The sequence below is a fragment of the Diadema antillarum genome, unplaced genomic scaffold (genome assembly GCF_040938485.1).
Source record: "Diadema antillarum isolate AM-2024a unplaced genomic scaffold, OU_Dant_1.0 scf00000012, whole genome shotgun sequence".
Lineage (NCBI taxonomy): Eukaryota > Metazoa > Echinodermata > Echinoidea > Diadematoida > Diadematidae > Diadema > Diadema antillarum.
The window spans coordinates 184,176-211,960 of NW_027270901.1; the positions used below are offsets into that span (position 1 = coordinate 184,176).

At 37.1% G+C, this 27,785-nt stretch overlaps 1 protein-coding gene across 1 annotated transcript in view; it reads right to left on the reverse strand.

The window, feature by feature from the left end:
• Nucleotides 1-5,580: 5,580 nt before the first annotated feature.
• Nucleotides 5,581-27,785, reverse strand: part of LOC139720740 (uncharacterized) — a 66,588-nt gene continuing 44,383 nt past the window's right edge. Inside the window, exons 9-15 of the mRNA XM_071632098.1 lie at nt 27,496-27,585; nt 25,638-25,748; nt 25,081-25,107; nt 10,452-10,510; nt 8,298-8,404; nt 7,279-7,403; nt 5,581-5,773 (exon numbers count right to left, since the gene is read on the reverse strand). Coding sequence (XP_071488199.1) covers nt 5,589-5,773; nt 7,279-7,403; nt 8,298-8,404; nt 10,452-10,510; nt 25,081-25,107; nt 25,638-25,748; nt 27,496-27,585 — 704 coding nt within the window. The 3' untranslated portion in view covers nt 5,581-5,588. The remainder of the gene's footprint in view (nt 5,774-7,278; nt 7,404-8,297; nt 8,405-10,451; nt 10,511-25,080; nt 25,108-25,637; nt 25,749-27,495; nt 27,586-27,785) is intronic.

The window sequence follows — 27,785 nt, forward strand, 5'->3', positions numbered from 1 at the left end:
ACAGTAACAATGGCATGATGTAAAAATAGGCAATAATTTAAAACGGAGTTTTTGAAAATCATTTGTATGTCTGCATTCGTTCAAATATGTAATTTCATCTTGTGTAGAATAAACTGTATATGTTCAACTTCATTGCAGTACTATAACCGCACTAGCTCAAGATGTTAATGTTTATGACAAGTAATTCACATCTATATATATACTGGGATCACAAGCTGGGGCATACCAAACTGGTATTGCATAGGCCATATTTCCGCTTGTTACAAGGTATTTTTTTAAAAGTACAGGCGTATTTATTTCTAAGAGTAGTTCTTTGCTAGTCCGTATAGACCTCATGACATTAGACATGGCATGGCTAGAATTGCGTTTGACGTACGCTCATTTATGATTTTTCTCTTCATTATGTTTTTTTTGTCATTCATGAATACGCTTCAGTCATTATTTCATCAGTTCATTTTGACGTGAATAAGTTACACAAACACTGCCTTCAAACGCGATGACAGTGATGACGTCATCGGGCGAACACTGGAATCTTCGAGTAGATTATGTGGTGGTGAAAATGGGATGGTTTGTGGTGAGGAAATGGGTCAAAGGAATCTTCCCTTCGTATCGAATCCAGTCTGGTGCCCTTACAATAGGTGACATTGTCACGCTGTAACGTGAGGCACGATCTTGTGCGTGTTTCCTTGGAGAACAATTAACCTGCACAACAAGCAGCTATAAGGAGTAAAGTGGGCTGCGGTTCCTAGGAATTTAGCCAATATCATACCGTGCACAAGAAATATGACATCCTCGCATGGTGCTGACTAAATTACTATACCAACTCGATAGGCCGATATGACGTGTCTGCGGAAGCTGTACATGCAGCACGGACTTAATGGCGATGTTCATTCATAGATTTAAAATCATGAATTACACAAACATGCATATGAAATTCGTAGCAAGCAAATTTTCAACACTATATCCGAGCAACGCGTCTGGGCTCTTTTGGGCATATTCCATAGGTCATCGTGTATATGACTTCTCTTGTTGGCCCTTTGTGTACACTGCATAAATCGGGTAGTGTTCGTTATTCCGATATTATGGTTTGTTAATCCGCGAAAAAAAAGGATTTGTTATTCAAAAGATTCGTTAATCCGAAAAATGGAAAACAACGACAACAACAACAACAACAACAAAGAGCGTACTAGCGAGCCTTCGGAATTGCGAACCAAATTTCATTTTCGCGTTAATAAACCTTTGGAATAACTTACCTTATTTCATTTTCGAGTCAACAAACCATCGCAATAACGATCCTTATTTAATTTTCAGAATCATACGAACGGTCGGAATAACGAATTAACATGAACCCAGTTATCATTTCTTTTTCAACTCTTCTTTGGTTAGCATGCAGCAGGTTAAGGTTTGAAGGAAAGCTGAAATATATTTTTGTATCACACCTATATGCATATTGTACTTAATGTCCAAACATAACGAAGGTATGTAATATTGATTGCAAAATGCCTTAGATCAGTTAGATGTACATGCTAGTCATGAACTTGTTATTCTTGTCAGCATCATTCATTCGCAATTCCCCTCACTAGATATTACTCAGCTGATGGCAATTCCATAATCTGCTGCCAAATCATGGATTCTGTACTGTAGTTTTGATTCGTGTTTTATAATTACTTTGTCACGCAACACACATAATAATAAAAAAAAAATGCAATCGTGCTCCCTGATATTATATGAATTAAACTCATTTGACGCAACATATTACTGGATTACGGAGTTTTATAATTTTGCCTTTGAACTTTAGGATTGTTTGCGGTCCAGTGGGATTTGATCAAAGAAATCTCTTTGGATTTGATAAAGTCCAAGCGCATTGCAACGCCTGTATAAGTGCCATAATGATGAAGCACAACATTAACCTTAATATGCAGTCTGTTCCGGCGCATGAAGACTCAAAACAAATGATAATAGTTCTCGTATTTTGCCTATGTGTTGGATGGCTGCTATTTCTACGAAAGCTTACGGAAACCATGACTAATATGCTGGAAACCAGGATAATTTTTGCTAGATAAAAGCAAATCTTCCCGGAAGAGACGTAAGTCTGTGAGTGCGTTCTGTTCAAAATTTCCCCGACCACTAATGGGTGTGCCGATGTGCAGCCTTTGCCTCGTGAAGACAATGCACCTCGCAAACATAGCAAACTGCCTATAAATGCATTGCGTTGTAGATTGATATACGACTTAATGCAGTCAGGAATGAGTTTATATAACCACCAACCTACAGAAATTATTCAACAATAAGTATGTATATATTATGTACTCATGCATAGCAGCAATGGTATGCCGAACTGAAGGCAGTAAAAATGCCGATTTCATTACGAAAACAAAAAATGGTGCCGTGTTCCATCACTTTATATAGTCAAAATTCTGTGCGAGATTGAAGTTGTAATATGATTTTCACTACTTACTGTTCCGGCTTTTAAATCGACTGTTTATATAACTATTGTTCGTCATCATGGCGCTTTCCATAACCAAAGAAAAGCTACATGTATGTAGCTCGCCTTTTGATTTCTGTTCAATACCGAGCAAAAAAAAAAAGCAATCGCTATGATAATCTTTAAAGATAAATATCTGACACATTTCAACACAAGGATAGAGACGTATGACACCCATGTTCGTATATAGGAGAAGAAATAATTTTAATGGAATTATTTCATTCATCACTGGTTAGTGAAGGTAACCTAGAATCATGAATCGTATATACTAAGACTTATTTTTTCTTTGCCAACAAGACAAAACTTAATAAACGTCAAACTTTGCAGGGCATTAAAGAAACACCAACAGCAACCACCGAATGAAACCACGTTGGGCATTGATAGACGAAATCCAAATACCGGTAATAATTCAAATACATGCACATGTATACATAGTCACGTGCAACTCTACCTATAGATAGGGATGATTGCTAAGTGGTACAATTGTTATGTCCACATTTTATACTCACACACAACGTCTACTACGATAAGTGACCAACAGACCTGTTAAGATGTGATCAAACACGATACAACGTATTATACCATGACTCTGATGATAACGGTAAAGTAACATTCAACGTACAATTCTACTTGAACATGTCATAATGTACTTGATAGAAATTCTATAAATAATGTAAAAGATTATACAAAATTCTCTAGATTGTATGTGGATGGCCATTTACATTCTGGAAATTCGGAAGTAGTGACACACCAATATTACAATCATTGTTATTTCAAGACATTTATCAACTTTTTGCTACACCCTTCAGAAAGTACTGATGAGAATGGATGACCTAAAACACACCTGTATAACACAGTGATGTGAGGACACAGAGATAAACAATGTTGTGATCTAATCCATATTATGTCATTTATTATAATAATGACTACTACATTCGTTCAGCACGGCTTTGGAATGTCACTGCTACATCACCTCAAGTCCTCCGCTGATTTTGGTGGCGGAGTAAAATTGTAAACGATACAAAGTCGTGGAAATCTAATGTAATTGTATTTCCATAACTGCCTGCCCCGACGCAATAAAAAGTAGACCGAAAACACGAAACTGTTGTATAATTTTCTCTGTACTGTCTCACTTATATTTAGTAATTCAATTAATTGCATAATTGTTACATACAATATAGCACTCAAATATTATACTTCGCTGATGCTATAAGTATATAGCAATTACAATTTGCACTGTGAATAAGAAGAGAAGGAGAGAAAACGATTGTAAAATGATCAACTATGGTGAAAGAGTGCAACCATCATTTTATTTTAACAGTGTGCAAGTGTAGACACTATTAATGACAGGCGGAATTAATCGAGGCATTTATCGTATGTAGGCAAATTGATTGCTCATTCACCGCTAGTGAGAAGAATATCAAAGAGAGATTAGTATATCGTGTATATCCTGACATCCACGTGTTAAATATTTTCATATAAGTTAAAACCCCCACAGAATTAAGATTAAATTCTATACTTTTAACAAGCAAGGAAGAGGAAGAAAAAGAAATAAGAAGTGTGAATTACGATATAACAGCATTGTATCTACAACTTAACAACAAAAATAATGATCATTTTACATCGAGACAAGATTGCGCGTTGTCTTTTGGTGTGACTAACTTGTTTCATGAGGATTATCAATAAAGCCTGAAGATCTTTCAACTTTCCTAACTTCTCCTTCCCAAAGTTGCATAATATGGTATGAAGTGGAAGGCATACATAAGGAATTTTACTTCCTTCTTATTGTTAGTCCTGCATTGATTTGGAACTAAAGCTATACTTAAAGATATTCCAACGTAAAAACACAAGGCACTGTAAACCATTCATTTGAAATAAAAACATATATAGAAAAAAAAAACCATTATTGACAGTAGAAATTTGGTGATTTCCTGTTCGGAGTCATATCGGAGGTAGCAAATACATTGTATTACGACTTCGTTGTCTTGAAATTGTATTTGAAAAGTTCCTTTCCCAAAGGTGCTAACTCCATTTTTTCATCAAAGTGGACGTTTTGACAGAAATGAAATCATTTTTTAGTAGTTCCACATGGTAAACTTTTCAAAGTATTGAAATATTTCTGAGAAACCAGACCATGTAAAAAGAGTTTTGTTTCAAAATGTGTTAAGTCCAGCCGAATCCGATCAGAAACCGGATGTGTGTGTCTTTTCTGATCACTTTTTTGAGAGATGGAACAGACAAAAGGAGTGTGTAGAGATAGCACATCATCCCAGAAAACTACGCAGTCACATAAACTAGTCACTAAAACAACGTTTAAGTGTCATACATCACCTTGCTAAAATATTTGTGCTGCAATGTTTGTTCCAAAAGATGCTAAATCTACAACATCCAAAGAAATATTATTCTCTAAAAATCAGAGTAGACATGTACACTTTTCTGAGGTTCATTTTTTTTAAAATCCCATTATGGAGTACTATCATGAAACATAAAGTCATTGTATATCGTAGAAACACTATAGAAGCATGTGAAATGAAAATACAGGTGTTTTTTTTTTCTTACCATCAAAAGTGGATTTAGCACCTTTTGGAAATGAACTCTTTATTTATTGTTAAATACTGACAACTCTTAGAAATTGCACTTACGAATATATCATTGGCGCTACAAAGAAAAATACTGAAATTTCAACCTTTTCCCAAGAGAATAATTTAATAAAACCCGAGAATGTAAAGAAAGAGATGTGAAAAAAAAACTAAACAAACTCAGATTTAAAATCTCTTCTAAGAAAATGAATTAAACCCAAAAGTGATTATGAGGAGTTTATGGTTATTTTCTCCTCTTTTTGTGACGGAGTAAACAAATTCAGCTCATGGACTCTTCCTGAGAGATTTTGTTTGTTTGTTTTTTTAATCTTCGATGTAAAGACCCCATATGACGCTCCTCGGCTACGATTCAAAGCGACTTCTCTCAACTAGCTCGTCGAGCGTTACTTTGGGATGATTACGATATTGGCCCTTTTAATGCATAAACCTCGTCAAATCACAATCGAGACGTACAAATGGCTGAATTTGTAATACACTTTTCAAATCGGTGGTCGGGTCAAGGGTCAATTGCGAGGAATCCATAGCGCCATGGCTAGCGTGAGAAGGGAAGCAGGAATGCTGAGCAGGACGGTAGTGGCGCTGCTATGCTTGCTCTCTCCTATATCGATGTTGAGTCTCGTCTCCAGTGCTGCAGTATCTTCCTGGATGGCGGCTAACACAACATCCGGGTTCATCATCTTACCATCACCTGCCGGGGCGAGAACACGAGTACATTGTATTAGTATTGTGGGATGGCGTCAACGTTGCAAACTAACAATGGATAAGCTATTTTGCAGAAGATGGCTACATGTCGGAACTAACCAAGGTGCCTTGTTCGTGAGGGGAAAGCAAGGAGACTAATTGCCTGATAACTTTTTATTTTAAGAGCGAGAAGGAAGAAAGGGACATGTTTAAAATCTCTTAGGTGTCTTGACATCCCGATGAGCTTATTCAAGTCACCTTCTCTCCCTCTCTTCCTAAACAAACGGCGCTCGTTAGTTTTCAGAAGGTCGACCTTTTCCGACACGTTTTAGCTTCCGCACTAATGACTTATGGTCAAAATATCCCCAGTTAGGTCATGTCCAAAACAAACGCAGGAGGACGAACTGTTTCATCCGTAATATTCCTCTTTATTCTGATGTCAAAACGGCCTGGAATGCTGTGGTTGCTGTATTTATGAAAAAGGTGCCCTATAGGAAATAATTTGCCTCAGCTAGTACTAATATCAAACCCAAGAAAACAGTATTACTAACAAATTAATCAATATTATTATTCAAACCTATACCAGTAGAATGACATTGATATAGGGGAGTGTAGGGTAATGACAATAGTAGGCTACTCTATAAAATAAAAGCTCTGACTTAAAAGAAATCCTTTAGTAGACAAGACCATAACATCGGATGTTTACAAATTTCATTGTCGTTGTAGCAAGAATATGGATTTAGTGCATACTCTATTGCCAGAAATACACACAAAAGAATATGTTGCCATTTTCTAAGTTCCTGCATGGATTCAGTGATTAAGAGTTGGGATGCTTCTGTCATTGAAACAAGGATAGATGGCTGAAATTAAGGGCTAAAATCATAGAGAAAAATATTTCTCTGATCATTAGTTGCAATGAGTGAAAAATGTCCTTAGCATTGACCGTAGAAAGTGTTTGTGTGTGTGGGTGTGCATGTCTGTGTTTGTGTGTTTAAAGCTTGTTATAAGTATGGTGGTGGGAGGAGTATTCCGCAGATTCGAGTGCGCCAATGAACTAGACCATTAATATCCAGTTCACAGTTTTTTTTTTGTTTTTTTTTGTTCATAAGCAGAAAAATATCTTTTGTACCACAAGTCATCATGTTGGTTTTAAATACACTAAGATAGGAATCTATGATGTGATAATTATCCATGTGATCCTCATGGTGCTTGCCAGTACATCCACCTGACAGCAAGCATGGTATATGAAATAGTAATTGAAACAGTTTGGATGCTTACCCAAGATGATGGACCATTCTGGTCAACTGAATGATTGCTTTGCGTCGGGCAAGCTTATGCATTATGTATCTTTGAAAATGAGTGAAGTGACTAACCAACTTAAGAAAAAAAGAAAGATAATTTGTATCAAGGTGCACTTAATCTAACTCCATAACAGGCTTATCAGAAAAACAGGCTAGGGAGCACCATCTTCCTCAAAACGTGAAAACAAGGGAAACAAATTGCTAAACGTACCAGCTTGACAAACTCCAGCAGCTACAGGCGATATACCAGTGACTTGAATCCAGTAGGCCGAGGGGTTAGTATCATCAGCCATGGGGTATCCCTCGCTGAGCGTAAGACCCATCGGCGAGAAATTACTGTATATGAGAGAGACAATGGACGATTTCTCAGCACACGGAAACATAGATGGTAAGGAAAAAAAAAAGTCTTGAATGAAATAATCATATTCTTTTAACTTGACACGTCTTTGTTTTCTTGCTCTTCTTCATTTCACTAGTGTCTACCTTATTCGTCTTGCTTAATCTTCGAATTTTATTGAATATTATCGAATGACGCAGTTCGTCATTTAAAAAGAAAAACAAGAAAAAAAAACTCGATGTATCTACTTGGTACTTTACCTTGAAATGCCTGCCGAATTGTCGATGTTTTGCTCAAAGTATGTACACGTGTGTATAAGAAATGTGCGAAATAACGCTTGAATATTGCAATCTCACTTGAGTAACGACGAAAATGCGAAAACCTAACAGAAAAGGGTTCATTGAAGTACTGCAGTCTCGGAGAATAACCGATCGTAGTTGCTAAATAATTTTTCATAGTCGATTATCGACAATCGACAAATCGCAATCGGGCCTCATCAGAATGCATCGATCTTCCTTGCTAGAGTGAAACACATACAGCTTGATGGGAAATACGATTGCCAATGCACGATAGATATTCACGTAACGTTCGTCCTTTCCACTTTTGAATGGGGAGGGCGCTTCACGACAAAAGTCGTATGCATAACGAGCAAATCACTTTATACTTTTGATCTCCACAACACTCCAAAACAAGTCAATTTGTCAGCAATTTGCGTCAGCCATAATTTTTTTTTTTAGATCCTTTCAATGTATTGAAAGCAAATTTCAAATGGTGGAAGATGAAATTTTAGCTCTTCTGAGAACTACGTTTTGGCTTTAAATGGTATGACATTATACTTTCCCCACACACCTGCCAGTTCCTTGCATTTGAAACAGGAAGGAAAACCTACTCACACGACCGTGTTGTTGAGTGCAGGACAGCATTCGGAAGGCGCGTTAGTGCAGTAGCTGACCACACTCGCTCTGAACTCACTCAGTACGGCAGCTTTCACTTCATCCCACTGTAATCATGGGTTACAAACAGACACAAAAAGGGGAATAATACAACATCGATATCATACACTGTTGAGTAACTTACGAACACAACTGACAGAAATTATTCAAGAGGACTCAACGCCACATCTTTTCGTTTGAAACTTGAATGCACCATACTTTATTTCATGGAGCCTGGTGCAGTCATGGGAAAATTATTAGCAAGCAGAGGGAACTCAGTATAATGATTATGAAGAAAAGGAATGTTCTGTCTATAAAAGTAATTAGTTATACAAAGGATATAGATAGGAAGCTATTGTTGCAGGCAGACAGAAACGGAACGATATAGCTCGGAGACATTAAACCATGCAGGTATAGGTGGGGGATAGGCCTACCGTGAGAAGTGGGAAGGGCTGACCCGGCTCAGATATACATGTATATTCGAGGATCCGCGTACTTATTCTTGTGTACAGGCGCGCCGGAAGCAGTTTTGGATTGGGGGGGGGGGGGGCAAATATTGGAGGGGGCTCACGATAGACTATACATACTATGTTACACAATATACACATACACACACACACACACACACACACACACACACATCTCTCTCTCTCTCTATGTGTGTGTGTGTGTGTATGTAAAGTGGCGTACGATGGGTCGAAACATTGGGGGTGGGCACCTTGTGGGAAAGTAATTTTGACGGTGTGTATGCTTGTGCGTGTGTGCGTGCGCAATAATGGGACTACAATACATTACGGAATGTGATACATTCAACAACGCAGTCATTGAGCAACATTGTAAGTTTTCCATACATGGATTATGGAATGACGGTGTGAAACGACAAATTATATACTGTCAGCAACATCAGGAGAATTGCATAACAATAAAATGCGAGCGAGCGGAGCGAGCGAGCTTGAAAATTTTGACATTTTACAGTCCCAAAACTGCCGTTTGTAGCTATATCTTTCGCTTTGGAAATTAAGGGGGTGGGGCATCGGGCGCAGCTGCTGGCAATTACTGGCGGCAACATTAGGAGAATAGCATAACCATTCAATGCGAGCGAGCGAAGCGAACGAGCTTGAAAATTTTGACATTCTACAGTCCACAAACTGCCGTTGTAGCTATGTTTTTCGCTTTGGAAATTAAGGGGGAGGCGCACCGGGCTCAACTGCTGGCAATTACTGGCTGCAACGTTAGGAGAATGGCATAATGATTCAATGCGAGCAAGCGAAGCGAGCGAGCTTGAAAATTTTGACATTCTAGAGTCCAAAAACTGCCGTTGTAGCTATGTTTTTCGCTTTGGAAATTAAGGGGGAGGCGCACCGGGCTCAACTGCTGGCAATTACTGGCTGCAACGTTAGGAAAATGGCATAACGAATAAATTTGACGATTAATTTTGACATTTTACAGTCCCCAAACTGCCGTTTGTAGCTATATATATTTTTTTTCGCTTTGGAAATTAAGGGGGGGGGGGGGGCGGCCCAGGCGCAACTGCTGGCAATTACTGGCAGCAACATCAGGAGAATGGCATAGCGATTGAATGCGAGCGAGCGGAGCGGGCGAGCTTGGAAATTTTGACATTTTACAGTCCAAAAACTGCCGTTTGTAGATATGTTTTTTTTCGCGTTTATTCATTTATATACATATCTATCTTATTTTATCTATTTTTATTTATTTGTTTATTTATTTTTTTTTTGGAGGGGGGCTTTTGGGGGGGCAAAAATGCGTTTTGCCCCCCACTTTTTGGATTTGGGGGGGGGGGGGGCGGCCGCCCCCCATGCCCCCCACTTCCGGCGCCTATGCTTGTGTAAGTACACACGCAACCACAGAATCTCAACTAGAATCGACCGTTACCGATGGATGTAAGCTTCGATGCACGTGTAAATACGCTGACCGGTGCTACTGATATTGTGGTTTTTGAATGCTATTACCCCGGTGGGCAGCAAATGAATCAGGCCACCCATGAACCCCAACACTACCAGGACTTTAATAGAAATATATTGACAGATTGAGATATTGATAGACTCATTAAATAGTAGCTACATAATTCAATCGAGTTTCAGTGCCAGTATTTACCTTAGTTATATCCTCGTTCAGTTGTATAAGTACGCCGTTTTCATCCTGTATGTCAGAATCTATGGAAACCACGAATCAAGGGGATGTTACTTTTATTGTCAACAAAAATAATATTCACAGAATAGAGAGCGCAGTTTGCGAGTTCATGCATTATTATAAGTCGACACAGCATTCATGCAAAGATTACGCACACCACAGCACCACTGACATCTGCAAAATGCGTGCAATGTGGAAAATAAAACCAATGACACCGCAAAGAGAACAACTAAAACCAATAGGAGTAAGCGCAAAATATGAATAACATTGAAATCAGCAAACGAAATGAAAACAAGCTACATGAAGGTGATCCATGATATTCGCATAGAAATACAACCAGCTGGTCTTGAACTGAAGTAGGTGTTTGTCCTTTTTTTTAAAGACATGATGCTGCTAATCTCTGTTTTCGGATTAGAATGCCAAGATTTTCTCATTCCAAAGTATTATATTTTCATGACAAGGGAGAAGGGTAAAGGAATTATGTATCTTATCCCAAAAAAAAAAAAAAAGGATTAACAAGAGAAACTGAGGGGAAATATGAAGGAAGGAGAGAGAAAACAACAGAAAAAAACTAGAGATTGTAATTTGTCATCACTGACAAATTAAGGTGATCCGATCTTTTTTTTTAATCAATGATTCGAGTCCTGATACTGCAAAGTCTCAGCTACAACATATCAAAATCTGAGAGAAATTCACCGAAGCATAAGTAAGATAGTGCTCGATAAAGAGAGTCATGTCAATTTTCACATCTAAAAAATTCCCTCCCATAGAGATAACACGTCATAGCAAAGATAGAAAAAGAAGTACATATGACCTTTGACCCCACTTTGCACAGACAAGATGGCATCTGAGCAAAAAGTGGTTATTTTATGAAATGATCCCTGTAACATGGTCTTTACGTGTGCAAAATATGGGAAAGATAGGACATGTATTCACCAAGATACAGGATGAAACATCTATGACCTTTGACCCTAATTTACATACCCAAGATGGCGTCTGATCAAGTAGTTGTGATTTTATGAAATAATTTTCGTGACATGAACTAAACATGTGCAAAATATGAAGGTGATAGGGGCTGTTTTTCTTGAGTTATTGCAAAGAAAGTTGCAAAAAGAAAGAAATATTTCAATACATCGAAGATAAACTTTAATTTCAACCAAGTTTTTTCACGTGATCCCGACAACGTATGAAAAAACGAAGGGCACACTTACGATAGCCCTACATCTCAGCTACAACATATTAAAATCTTAGAGAAATTCACCGAAGCATAAGTGAGCTAGTGCTCGATAAAAATAGTCATGTCAATTTTCATTTCCATAAAAATTGCACTCCCATAGAGATTACACGTAAACTGGTCAAATTTGACAAGGTTACCTTCAATCCATTTTTTTGAGGTGATGTCGTCATCAAATCAAAATTGTTTAATTACATTTATGAAAGAACATTTCATAAGCTACAATATATTGAAATTTGGGTGAAAATTGGCAAAGGATTAGTGAGATACGCTCGAGTAAACTTGAAATTTGATGACGTCATTTTGAAAATTTACTTTTTTTACTTTATTAAGAAATTTGATATCTTTTAATCATTTTATCAGCATAGCCAGCCCATGAAATGACATGTACAACTCATCACCTTTCAGAATATGTAAAGAAAATGGGGGGTCACCGTCCATCCTGACGAGTAAAATCCGATTTAAAATTGGCGGTTTTTTGGCATAGTTGCACTGTGTATCCCCATTGACGCACGCGCGGAATTTTGAATTTGACGGGCCCGTATGACGTCATATTGAGTCGGATCGACTTGAAACTTGGTAGAAATATTCCTTGAAATTTCGGACATCCGATCCGTGTGAAAAAATTGAAAATTTCTATTTCATATTAGCTGTGCGTGCGTATATGTGCGCGCGCGTACGCGTCCGTCCAATTTTTTCAATTTTTCAAAAAATGCTCCAAATGGTCTGAAACGTGTGCAAAAAAAATTTGAGCTGGATTTGAGCATACAAATTTTTCAACGCGCGCGTACGCGCGCGTTTTGAGATAAAAATGAATTTTGAGAATATGAGTAGAATGCGCTTGACTTGAAATATATGTGACGTAAATTTCATTGAAATATTCCATTCCATTAATGAGATATGCATGAAAATGTGTTTTCATATAATGACGTCATAGTGACGTCACGGTCGACTGATCCACTATGATTTTACTTGCGCTGTCGTCTTTGCGACATGATACATATATGGTATAAGTTTGACATTGGTAGGCAATGCACTTTCTGAGCTAACCTCTGCACAACTTTTGTCCAGAAATAAAGAAAGAAAGAAAGAAAGAAAGAAAGAAAGAAAGAATCCGTACAGATACAATAGTAGTCCAGTCAAAATATGAAATGACCCACAACTAATTGCAACAGAAACGATTCCACTTGCATTTGACCCGGAAGAGCTATCAAAATAACATATTAAAAGTTCCCTAAAATTCGAGTGGTGGATCAGTGTCTAATTTGCATAAATTCAAGATGGCCGCCGTACAACCTATTTATGCCTATATCTGGGGATATGTAACCCACAGAAAGTAAATTCCGGTGTCTAATCCTATGTTTTTTAGGTCAAGGAATACAAATATGTTATGTATAGCAACTTTCAAACATCCTTTTATATAGTTTTTGCATATATTTGCATATAATTACATGCAAAATGGTCGCCATATTGCCTGCGCAAGCCCGTATCTTCGTATATCATTAATGTAGTACACTCAGGAATAAGTCGCTATATATCTGGACATAAAACCGCAGAAAATAAATTCTGGTGTCTAAACCTATAGATGTTTTTTAGGTCAGGGAATACAATTATGATATAAGCAGTAACTTTCAAACTTCCCTTTATACATTTTTTTGCATATATTTCCATTCAATTAAATGCAAAATGACCGCCGTAGTGCCACTACAGGCTTATATTTCTATCTGTAAAAGGTACCTAGTGATGGTGTCTGTGGTCTTAATTTTACTACTGAGAATCACTGATGTAGAATACGTTCCACTCAGCAATAGTTACCTATATTTCACTAAAAATTTGCATATATTTATACATAAATCTATTCAAATTACTACCGTGAATATGATTTCAGATATACGAATACAAGCTGCAGAAGGTTGATTGTACTGTAATGTCTCATCCAAGATATCAAGGGAAAATTGTTATACCATTTAAAACCTTGATGATTATCCTACACCTAGTGTGTATATTCTTGCATTTATTAAAAGTATTGTATTACATTGTACTCACATTTTCTTGAGATACAGCCTCAAAACAGAGAACAACTGTAAGTAGCATCGAATAGAACATATCTTTATTAACTGTAGATTCAACTTATCTTCCAAAGTGTGCTCAATAGGTACACAAATATTAAAGTCTAAAATTATGTAGTAGGAATCGTTAAAATATTTCATGATTGCATGAATCTAATGTATTATGTTTTGTAATTTGCCCTCATGTTTACTGCTTATTACTTGTGTCTATGTTGCAATTCTTTATTTCTTCTCTCTTTTTTTTTTGCCAAGGGGGAGGGAGGCATGTCATCAAGTTCATGATTATCCATAAGCTACTCTACAAAAGTTTAATGAGTTTGGACATATCTCATATAGCTTTCAAAGTGTGCTTACGGTACACAAAAATTGGTCTTAAATCATTCAGCAGGTTTTTTTTTTTTTCAAACATCTTTTTTCTTACCTACGATGATTTACATCCATGTTTAGTTGATACTTGTGTCCTTTGTTGCAAAACTTTTGGTAAAGGCATGTTTATCAATGAGCAACATATGACCGTGATAATTTGTATGGAAGTGGATTTTGTCATATTTTTGCACGGTTTCACCCAGTGACTCACTGAAAATGTAAAACATTGTGATTTACAGCCAGATACAAAGAAAAAGAAAAAAAAAGGAAATGCCTTAACATTTCTATTACTAGTACTCTGGATTCATCAGTCGATCAATACAAACAGCATCCTTCTCATTGGCTTCAAGCTCATACAACACATATAAATTCTTATACGTCTTACTTTCACCATTTTTCATGTTGTATCTGCAGCTTTATTAAAAGAAATGTTTCCTATTGCATTGAGGCTTCGCACTAATAACATTTTCACCAACACACAGTTGTTGTTTTTTAGAAATGCGAGCAGCATGAAGGCTGAATTCAATTTTGCTGGCGAAAAAGCAGTCTTAAGTCAGATAAAAAACAAAATACATAACATCATTTTCTGTTCCTAACCCTTCCAAAAGGTCCCTTCCCTCCAGCTTTTCTTCAAGTTAAACAGTGGAAGGGAAATGACATACAATCATTGGAATTGGGACGATTTTAGGAAGATGTTTAATCAAAAATATGTTCTGATCACTACAGACACAGTGCAGCTATTAAGAACTCCTGAAGAAAGTCTGATGCAACTGCAAGACAGGATGTTAGCAACTGGCAGTGTATAGTTGCAGGGCAAGCAGATTTGACTGCACACAACCCATACCAGTGTCAGATGCGGGCCATTATATATCAGACACTTGTAATGTTGTATTTCTAAAATATGTGAGGAGTGAGAATATGCTGTTCTAATTGGTGACTAGGAATAAGAAGCATTCTCGAAAGACATCGACACAGTTTACAACAAACGTGAGACTTACCACGCTTCAGTATGAAATAGAGCCGAGATCCTGTTTGCGTTAAATTAATCAACTGCAATTTCACACCATCCTAGTCCAGAATTTGTGGTAAACACATAAAACACTGTGAGTGTAAGCTATAGTTTTGTATACTCGTGTTTCTATTTTGAGAGATCACATTACATACCTTAGTATCTGTATTATCACAAGCTAGAAAATGAAAATGATGTACAGGAAACGAAAGTTTTCTTGAAATCAAGTGACTTTGATCCATTAGATTTTAAACTCATCTTAGCCAAAGGTTCAAGACAGCAAAAAAGATTCAAGCTAATATTGCAAATAGCCATCATTTATATTCTACTGTCCGGTCGTCGGTCATGCATACATTTTCAAAAACCATTTCCAGCTAGGTTCTCTTTAAAAAAAAACCCATGTAATGACAGATTTTCAACAAACTAGGCAAGTAGCATCCCAAGGATGATAGGCTTTCAAGGTGTTCAAATAGACACCATATTCCGAAAGGTCCCAGAACCCCGAAATTAAGGAATCTATTATAAAAAAAAACTCCCGTCACACACACACACCCTCACACACACACACACACAAAAGTAGAACCAAGTGTAACAGAGCTAGGTATAATGTACAAAGTTGAATATCTTGGAGATTGCATATAGATTTAAGTTTACTTTCACAGTTTAACTTATTTTCGAAATATTACACATTATATATATATATATATATATATATATATATATATATATATATATTGACAGCAAATCTTGCACATATAGACGTGGCTGGTGTTGGGTAGCACCCCTTTAATCATCGAGTGTGGTCTTGTAGTGTTGTCTGTGTACAGACAACACTACAAGACCACACTCAGCACCAACACAATCCTGAAGAAGGGCTTTTCGCCTGAAAGCTCGATGATTAAAGGGGTGCTACCCAACACCAGCCACGTCTATATATGCAAGACTTGCTGTCAATAGATTTACTGTCCTTGCACCGCCCCGCCATGTTGTGGTTAAGTCCTTTGATGTCAGTATATATATATATATATATATATATATATATATATATATATATAATGATACTTGTAATCAATGTGTTGGTACCAGTACAGAAAGATGACGAATCAGGGTGGTAATGCATTTCAGTCCAACAGTGCTATTTAGTCAGACCAAATTTTCGACGCAAACATTCGTCTTTCTTCACAATTGTCATTGTCGATCCTGAGGAAGATGAATGTATCCGTCGAAAATTTGGTCTGAATAAATAGCACTGTTGAACTGAAATGCATTGCCACCATACTTCGTATGTATATATATATATATATATATATATATATATATATATATACATATATCACGGGTACCATCTACCCCAACCCCCCCCCCCCTCCACCCCAGGCCACAGGATGCCCAAAGGCACCTTAAATATTACCTATAGGTGCGGATGCCTTGGGGCTGGGACCAGTTATTGGGGGCCACTTTTGATTTTTGATCCTCTTTTTGAAAACATATGGTCAAATTTTCAACAAACTTAGTACTGTAGGTGCATTTATCGCTAGTGTCATGAATATATGAACATCATGCCTCCCTGGGCCATGGAGGTCCCTAAAGGCTTGTAGAAATGGCCCTTCCCAAAGTCTTCCAATTTCCTCTCTCCCAAGTAATAGTCTGTAAGAATGCATGGAAGGTGAACTTGAGATACTCGAGTGAGGGCTGGACCCCTGGGTCTTTTATTCAGAAAGTGAGTGAGTGACATGGTATCCTGATGTGACAAGAACATTCTCTAAACAAATGTCCAAACTCACGAAGCTTTTGTAGAGTAGCTTATGGATATAAGCTACTCTTAATTTGAATAGATTTATGTATAAATATATGCAAATTTTTAGTGAAATATAGGTAATTATTCCTGATTGGAACGTTTTCTACAACAGTGACTTTCAGCAGTAAATTAAGACCATAGACACCACCACTGGGTACCTTTTACAGATAGAGATATAAGCCTGTAGAGGAATTATGGCGGCCATTTTGCATTTAGTGAATGCAAATATATTCCAAAAAATGTATAAAGGGAAGCTTGAAAGTTACTGCTAATATCATAATTGTATTCCCTGACCTAAAAAACATAGGTTTAGACACCAGAATATATTTTTTGTGGGTTTTATGTCCAGATATATAGCGACTTATTCCTGAGTGTACTACATTAATGGTATACGAAGATACGGGCTTGCACAGGCAATATGGCGGCCATTTTGCATGTAATTATATGCAAATATATGCAAAAACTATATAAAGGGATGCTTGAAAGTTGCTACAGATAACATAATTATATTCCTTGACCTAAAAAACATAGGTTTAGACACCGGAATTTACTTTCTATTGGTTACGTATCCCGAGATATAGGCATAAACAGGTTGTATGGCGGCCATTTTGAATTTATGCAAATTAGACACTGATCCACCACTCGAATTTTAGGGAACTTTTAATATGTTATTTTGATAGCTCTTCCGGGTCAAATGCAAGTGGAATCGTTTCTGTTGCAATTAGTTGTGGGTTAACCCACTTTTTGTCGTATTTTGACTGGACTATTATATTTCTATCTGTAAAAGGTACCTAGTGATGGTGTCTGTGGTCTTAATTTTACTACTGAGAATCACTGATGTAGAATACGTTCCACTCAGCAATAGTTACCTATATTTCACTAAAAATTTGCATATATTTATACATAAATCTATTCAAATTACTACCGTGAATATGATTTCAGATATACGAATACAAGCTGCAGAAGGTTGATTGTACTGTAATGTCTCATCCAAGATATCAAGGGAAAATTGTTATACCATTTAAAACCTTGATGATTATCCTACACCTAGTGTGTATATTCTTGCATTTATTAAAAGTATTGTATTACATTGTACTCACATTTTCTTGAGATACAGCCTCAAAACAGAGAACAACTGTAAGTAGCATCGAATAGAACATATCTTTATTAACTGTAGATTCAACTTATCTTCCAAAGTGTGCTCAATAGGTACACAAATATTAAAGTCTAAAATTATGTAGTAGGAATCGTTAAAATATTTCATGATTGCATGAATCTAATGTATTATGTTTTGTAATTTGCCCTCATGTTTACTGCTTATTACTTGTGTCTATGTTGCAATTCTTTATTTCTTCTCTCTTTTTTTTTTTGCCAAGGGGGAGGGAGGCATGTCATCAAGTTCATGATTATCCATAAGCTACTCTACAAAAGTTTAATGAGTTTGGACATATCTCATATAGCTTTCAAAGTGTGCTTACGGTACACAAAAATTGGTCTTAAATCATTCAGCAGGTTTTTTTTTTTTCAAACATCTTTTTTCTTACCTACGATGATTTACATCCATGTTTAGTTGATACTTGTGTCCTTTGTTGCAAAACTTTTGGTAAAGGCATGTTTATCAATGAGCAACATATGACCGTGATAATTTGTATGGAAGTGGATTTTGTCATATTTTTGCACGGTTTCACCCAGTGACTCACTGAAAATGTAAAACATTGTGATTTACAGCCAGATACAAAGAAAAAGAAAAAAAAAGGAAATGCCTTAACATTTCTATTACTAGTACTCTGGATTCATCAGTCGATCAATACAAACAGCATCCTTCTCATTGGCTTCAAGCTCATACAACACATATAAATTCTTATACGTCTTACTTTCACCATTTTTCATGTTGTATCTGCAGCTTTATTAAAAGAAATGTTTCCTATTGCATTGAGGCTTCGCACTAATAACATTTTCACCAACACACAGTTGTTGTTTTTTAGAAATGCGAGCAGCATGAAGGCTGAATTCAATTTTGCTGGCGAAAAAGCAGTCTTAAGTCAGATAAAAAACAAAATACATAACATCATTTTCTGTTCCTAACCCTTCCAAAAGGTCCCTTCCCTCCAGCTTTTCTTCAAGTTAAACAGTGGAAGGGAAATGACATACAATCATTGGAATTGGGACGATTTTAGGAAGATGTTTAATCAAAAATATGTTCTGATCACTACAGACACAGTGCAGCTATTAAGAACTCCTGAAGAAAGTCTGATGCAACTGCAAGACAGGATGTTAGCAACTGGCAGTGTATAGTTGCAGGGCAAGCAGATTTGACTGCACACAACCCATACCAGTGTCAGATGCGGGCCATTATATATCAGACACTTGTAATGTTGTATTTCTAAAATATGTGAGGAGTGAGAATATGCTGTTCTAATTGGTGACTAGGAATAAGAAGCATTCTCGAAAGACATCGACACAGTTTACAACAAACGTGAGACTTACCACGCTTCAGTATGAAATAGAGCCGAGATCCTGTTTGCGTTAAATTAATCAACTGCAATTTCACACCATCCTAGTCCAGAATTTGTGGTAAACACATAAAACACTGTGAGTGTAAGCTATAGTTTTGTATACTCGTGTTTCTATTTTGAGAGATCACATTACATACCTTAGTATCTGTATTATCACAAGCTAGAAAATGAAAATGATGTACAGGAAACGAAAGTTTTCTTGAAATCAAGTGACTTTGATCCATTAGATTTTAAACTCATCTTAGCCAAAGGTTCAAGACAGCAAAAAAGATTCAAGCTAATATTGCAAATAGCCATCATTTATATTCTACTGTCCGGTCGTCGGTCATGCATACATTTTCAAAAACCATTTCCAGCTAGGTTCTCTTTAAAAAAAAACCCATGTAATGACAGATTTTCAACAAACTAGGCAAGTAGCATCCCAAGGATGATAGGCTTTCAAGGTGTTCAAATAGACACCATATTCCGAAAGGTCCCAGAACCCCGAAATTAAGGAATCTATTATAAAAAAAAAACTCCCGTCACACACACACACCCTCACACACACACACACACAAAAGTAGAACCAAGTGTAACAGAGCTAGGTATAATGTACAAAGTTGAATATCTTGGAGATTGCATATAGATTTAAGTTTACTTTCACAGTTTAACTTATTTTCGAAATATTACACATTATATATATATATATATATATATATATATATATATATATATATATTGACAGCAAATCTTGCACATATAGACGTGGCTGGTGTTGGGTAGCACCCCTTTAATCATCGAGTGTGGTCTTGTAGTGTTGTCTGTGTACAGACAACACTACAAGACCACACTCAGCACCAACACAATCCTGAAGAAGGGCTTTTCGCCTGAAAGCTCGATGATTAAAGGGGTGCTACCCAACACCAGCCACGTCTATATATGCAAGACTTGCTGTCAATAGATTTACTGTCCTTGCACCGCCCCGCCATGTTGTGGTTAAGTCCTTTGATGTCAGTATATATATATATATATATATATATATATATATATATATATATAATGATACTTGTAATCAATGTGTTGGTACCAGTACAGAAAGATGACGAATCAGGGTGGTAATGCATTTCAGTCCAACAGTGCTATTTAGTCAGACCAAATTTTCGACGCAAACATTCGTCTTTCTTCACAATTGTCATTGTCGATCCTGAGGAAGATGAATGTATCCGTCGAAAATTTGGTCTGAATAAATAGCACTGTTGAACTGAAATGCATTGCCACCATACTTCGTATGTATATATATATATATATATATATATATATATATATACATATATCACGGGTACCATCTACCCCAACCCCCCCCCCCCCTCCACCCCAGGCCACAGGATGCCCAAAGGCACCTTAAATATTACCTATAGGTGCGGATGCCTTGGGGCTGGGACCAGTTATTGGGGGCCACTTTTGATTTTTGATCCTCTTTTTGAAAACATATGGTCAAATTTTCAACAAACTTAGTACTGTAGGTGCATTTATCGCTAGTGTCATGAATATATGAACATCATGCCTCCCTGGGCCATGGAGGTCCCTAAAGGCTTGTAGAAATGGCCCTTCCCAAAGTCTTCCAATTTCCTCTCTCCCAAGTAATAGTCTGTAAGAATGCATGGAAGGTGAACTTGAGATACTCGAGTGAGGGCTGGACCCCTGGGTCTTTTATTCAGAAAGTGAGTGAGTGACATGGTATCCTGATGTGACAAGAACATTCTCTAAACAAATGTCCAAACTCACGAAGCTTTTGTAGAGTAGCTTATGGATATAAGCTACTCTTAATTTGAATAGATTTATGTATAAATATATGCAAATTTTTAGTGAAATATAGGTAATTATTCCTGATTGGAACGTTTTCTACAACAGTGACTTTCAGCAGTAAATTAAGACCATAGACACCACCACTGGGTACCTTTTACAGATAGAGATATAAGCCTGTAGAGGAATTATGGCGGCCATTTTGCATTTAGTGAATGCAAATATATTCCAAAAAATGTATAAAGGGAAGCTTGAAAGTTACTGCTAATATCATAATTGTATTCCCTGACCTAAAAAACATAGGTTTAGACACCAGAATATATTTTTTGTGGGTTTTATGTCCAGATATATAGCGACTTATTCCTGAGTGTACTACATTAATGGTATACGAAGATACGGGCTTGCACAGGCAATATGGCGGCCATTTTGCATGTAATTATATGCAAATATATGCAAAAACTATATAAAGGGATGCTTGAAAGTTGCTACAGATAACATAATTGTATTCCTTGACCTAAAAAACATAGGTTTAGACACCGGAATTTACTTTCTATTGGTTACGTATCCCGAGATATAGGCATAAACAGGTTGTATGGCGGCCATTTTGAATTTATGCAAATTAGACACTGATCCACCACTCGAATTTTAGGGAACTTTTAATATGTTATTTTGATAGCTCTTCCGGGTCAAATGCAAGTGGAATCGTTTCTGTTGCAATTAGTTGTGGGTTAACCCACTTTTTGTCGTATTTTGACTGGACTATAGGTGATCCGAGAGGATTCTCGGATCACCTAAAAATATAAAGTAGGGTAAGAACTCGTACACTGGCAAATGTCACCGTAATAACCCGCCACACACTCGCACGAGCAATTTTGGGATGCCAGTGTTGGCCCAACGCCTTCGTGCAGACAACTCGTAATGGAGCAGGCAGCGCCCTCGGTCGTCGACAAGCCACCAGCAGCCGCAGTTGTTGGAACGCCAGCCGTGGTTTGAACTGCATTGGGAGAGGTTGTCGTAGGCGTGGTCGAGATGGTGGCTCGCGATGTGGTCGGGTGACTCGTGTGGATCTTCACCGTGGTCGCAACGCGAGTTGTTGGGTTTTGCGCCGTCGATGTCATTTCCGCTGAATGTCGAGATTTTAGTTGTTTATTTAATTCAGACTAAAAATAAGCTATGCGCTTAAACAGCGCAATATGCTTTTCTCTCTCTCTGTCTCTTAAACGATTCTGTGCATGATTTAAGTTGGTGCTGATGATAAGTGCAGGCGTTCCGCTGTGAATCTGTTAATGCCACATTGCTGGCCTTTTAAGGGTTGCAGCTACATTAAAGTCGGGTTGGTAGGTATTAAATGAGATATATTGCTAGACTAGGTGGAGTGACGGGGGGGGGGGCAGATTAGGGGGAGAGGGGTAAGTATAAAGAAGAGAAAGGGAGACAGACATGTCCGGGTATCGGGAAGATCCAGAAGAGTCAACCACCACACAGTGCGAAATATTTCATGCAATGAAATTCTTTACTATTGGTTACGGTCGTGATTATCCCCTGCCGCATATACCGTAGACCGCAAAACTTTGCTACATCTGTATTTATAGTCTATATACGGGGGAATTGTTATTGTTAGTAAAATAGGTTTATTGAGTCGCAAAGAAAATCTACAAAGAAATTCAATTGTTATTAATATGTTTTCCATCGTTTAAATTAAATGATACAAGAAAAGTCTAAGGACTACCAGGAGTACATGAGTGAGTGTGAGGAAGAGAGTAAGAAAATAGAAAGAGGAATAAAGTTGGAGGAAGGGTTAGATATAAGAAATGGAGGAATGAGGGAAGAAAGAAGAAAGAGAGACCAGGAAGTGGCGGACGAATGCTTTATAGTTTTGTAAAGAAACTGTTTGATTATTCCGCTGCCATTATCAAGAGATTAAGTTTCCGCAAGCTTATAAACTATTCAATCAATTGTTTTAGTTATAACGTTGACATCTAGTATCGCGTAATTGTGGTCTTGCAATAGCATCCTACCGATTAATTCTATACAGGGAAAAATATAGGTTGTAACTGCTATAGATAAACCATCCACCCCCCCCCCCCAAAAAAAAAAAACAAAACAAAACAAAACAAAACAAAAAAACAAAAAACAAAAAAGAGGTTCACTAGTATATGAATTCTTATCTTGTGTACAAACCAATACGGGTGTTGTAAAGTGATAAAATCATTACAATACCTAATGTGTGTCATCCGTTTAACGTAAAATGTAAGATTCTGCAACTTTTCCTAGTCTATCTTAAGTTTTCATGAAACTGCTTTCTTTCTGTGCCTCTGATTGTATTCCATCCACTTAAGTTAGAAGTAAGAGAATTATTTGGCACTATTTCTGAAAAACTCAGAGACGCTTAGGTTAAGATTCTGACGTAATAAAACTTTGCTGTAAATTAAAAAAAAAAGAGGTTCTTTCAGATAAAATTTACGAAATAATAAAAAGATTTTACCAAACGAGGGCTGCTACATCTAAAATTCTACGGTCTGTTTGTTTATTCCTCTTATAATGAAGTGATGATAAATGAGTTAACTGTTGGTGAAGGGTCACATACACAATAAACATGCATATATATTCCGGTTAGAATATACGCGTGCCAACTAGTACATATCTCGACATTCAAAAAGTTTGCAAAGCGATATACATGTAATTGATAAGTGACAACTATACACAACACTGCATGTGCAAACATCAACGCCAATAAACAACCAAAATAACAGTGAGACTGGAATTCGTCAAAAGAAAGAGAACATCGAAAAGGTAAATGTTTCATTAAAATGTGAAACAGACAACGACTTTCATTCAACAGAATGTAACATTTATAGATTAAAATAGAATCACAGCAAACAAAGCTACGACAGAAAGGCACCGTCACAGCAAACACACTGCACAATAATATCAAGGGGAAAATTGTGTAGGCATTACTTTTCAAGCTATGAATTTTATCTCGAGTATCTTTGTCATTGCCACTAGGTCGGGAAGAAAGGCGCCACGAAGTCAGTAAGCATTTTCACATGACTGTTTTTTCTTGTTGAAGGAAGATGTAAGAGATAGTCCTCCATTCTCGCTTGATCGGAGAAATGTCTGATATGTAAGACAGCCACTGAAGCTTTTGTTCAATTATTGTTTAGTCTCTCCTGGTTGTGAGAGACAAAGCAACGATATTACTATGAATCACAGCGTGCTGTCGTGATCGATGTTACTGATGATAATCATTGAAAACTGTGAGAATGATTAGGCCTGTGAAGTAGCCGATCTTTGCACAATACTGCTCGGTTCTTAGTATCATCACGGAGCTGCAAAGACGCTCCATGATATCATCGTGGCATAGAAACAGTTTGATAAAATCTTGAGTGCATTTAATGCAATATATATAGCTATCCTTACGATTAGAAAGCAATATCACATAATTTTACATTCAATTTCATCAAAATCAGACATTGGCACTGTTTTTGGATTCGAATGGAATCTCACTGGTAGAAAAGAGGTTTTAAGATTATTAGTTCATGGATGCTACTTTTCAAAAGGGCCAAAACGACTGTACCACGAGGTTAGCTGAGAAAAAAAAAAATCAACAGGAAAAAATTAAAACACCTGTCATCCAACGCCATCCGAGTGGGCGATATGTATTCAAGTCGGATGAAATCCCGTGAGACAGACATTGATATGGACAAAAGCTGAAGCAATATTTAGTCAGTATTTAACATTCTAGTCTCAGATATGTCGTTCATATTGAATTTCAGTAACCTTGGCGTCTTTTATCAAAATCTATATAGTCATACTCACTGCATACGAAGTTTGGATCAGCTGCGTCTGCATGTGCAAAGTACAGGGGGGGGGGGGAACAGACATAACAACATTAGGTGTCACTTTCAAAGAGGTGTTTAGTCAGACCCATCAATGCCTTCATTATTTGAATGGTTTCCGTCGGGTTAAACATTTATCAGTGATTACCGTTTGCCGTAATTACGTGGTCATGTGTTGGAATTATTCGAAACAATTTTATGCGAGAAGTAAGGCTGGTGTGTAATAGAATAAGGAAATGACTTTGAAAATAAATTGCGCATGCGCCATCACGTAGTTTGCATATTCATGTTCATCACATTATGTATTCAAGACCGTGAGCAATCTGTTGTTTTAATCTGTTGTCTTAGAGAACGAAGGTATTTTAACGTGCAACTTTTAAACAAAGAGTAAACCAAGGAAAAAAAAAAACACCCTTCATTTCTCATATAAGATATGATAGTCATTAATGTACCCAAGATAGATACATTATAAAGATCGTTAGATAGATAGATAGAAAGACAGCATTGTTATGTAAAGGAGCGGCGACTAAAACTTACTACATAAACTGCACATGAGCGGACAGCCATTGATGACGTAACTGCGATCGCACCACGACACCGGCCACCCTGGATTAGCCCCGCAGTTCGCATGTGTGTCCTCGCATGGCGCTGTCGTAGGAAGAAAGTGTGAGGATACTCTGTATATTAGTGAACAATTCGTCATAATGAAAATGTTAGAAAAAGTGAAAATAATTTCCCACAGTTGTTCGTTCTTGCTCCATATTTACGACACTTCAACAGAATGATTTTCATCGGTTGTTGTTAATACCAGTCAATCATACCTAGTTGCATAATCAAGGGTTTTGCGAATTAAAAGCAAAATGTTTAATGAGGCAAATGGTTTTTGGACTTTGTTTAATTGCTTATCCCCGCGTTGCACTCTATCCTTATGAAATCACCCGAGCTTCAACTTTAGTACGGCTGAAAAAAAAAACCAACAACAACAAGAAACAAACAAACATCGTCACCCTCCTTCGTGTTGGCGTCAAATGATTCGTTATGGATGATCACCCACAATTCAATATGCCTCAGAAATAATAGCTGCATTTGGGTCAAATGGACCACTGGACTTCCGGACGTAAAGGGAACTGCACTTTTTTTTTCTTTTTTGCTTGGTTGTTGGTTTTTCCTTTTTGGAAATATGTTTGGTATGCCCCACCCCTCCTCAAATTTAAAGAAAAAAAAGACTAACAAACACATAAATGCACAACCGCACAATCTGTCACGTTTGATAGAATAAGCCTATGGTACTAACTAAACTTTATTGCAATATTTCATCTTCACTGTAAAAACATCGGTGTTAGATTTAACACCACGGGTGTTAAATCTAACAACGATCAAACTTCAATAAAGGACCACACCCACAGGTGTTAAAAATGCACTGTGATGGTGTTGAAAAGTGTTCACCTGACACTTCGTGGTGTTAATTTGACACTGTACCTGGTGTTATTTTGACACTGTACTGGTGTTAATTCAAAAATGACACCACATGGTGTTGATTTGATATTTGCTGGTGTTAATATCAATGGTTTAACACCCGTCCAGCTTCAATAAGGGACCACACCAGCTGGTGTTACTTTGGTGTAAATTTATTTTCACATTTTTTCAAAAATCTAGTATTTTAATGTAAAATTCTTGATCGTCTTGTTTAAATTAAAAATCAACAAGAAGTGCAGTTACTAAGAAACTCTTCAAAAAACAGTTTAAAATTTGGAAATGACACCCTTAGGTGTTGATTTAACACCATAAATGAGCACCGAAAATTTAACACCAGCTCGGTGTACACTATTTAACACCGTACTTTTTGCAGTGTTCTATTACAGTAGTATCATCATATTTTATGTACGACTGGAAAGCCAAGGAAAACTCGAAATAATATCACTGTGGGGTCTCTCGCATGACCCGAGTACCTGGTATTATTTGCTCAGAATACACCACGGAATATATCGTATATTTCCTACGCTGTAGCAAACATCACGTCTAGCTGAATAAAGAACACTTATTAGATATTGTGTGACATTGGCTGTGATAACAGGACATCTGGCTCATTTCGAATACTAATAGGTTTAGTATTCATCATGACAATTTAAGTATACATTAAAGTATTGCGCGTATACTTTTTAGTTTATGTCCCACATAAACAGCTATTCAATATCTACATCATTGTTATACAATTCTCTATACACTTGGTGTTTAACTACTTTCCAATATTACTTAATTCTCAACTAGTTATGTAGATTATTCCTACTGAATCCTACTGAAGTGACATTATAGATATTATTACATGTTTGAATGAATTAAATGATGATAAATACAGTACAGTACAGCTGTATTTTTTCCCCGAAGGAGAACTTACTTGCGCAGTCAGAACCATACCAGCCGTCTGCGCAGGTACAGGAGCAGTCGTTGTTGAGGCTGCCACAGTTGTTGCAGACCGCTTTGCATTCTGAGAAGAAACATCAATAGCAGGTTGATAGTATACAAATGATGCACAGGATAGAGTGCGTTAGTGTAACCGGCCTCCACTAACGCCACGAAATAATCCTGTGCATCATTTGTTTTATAAAATGGGTCGAAAATTCGAAAATTTACAGCATTTTTCAGCGTTTTTCACGTACCTTTGTGGGTCAAGACGTCCGAAGATGT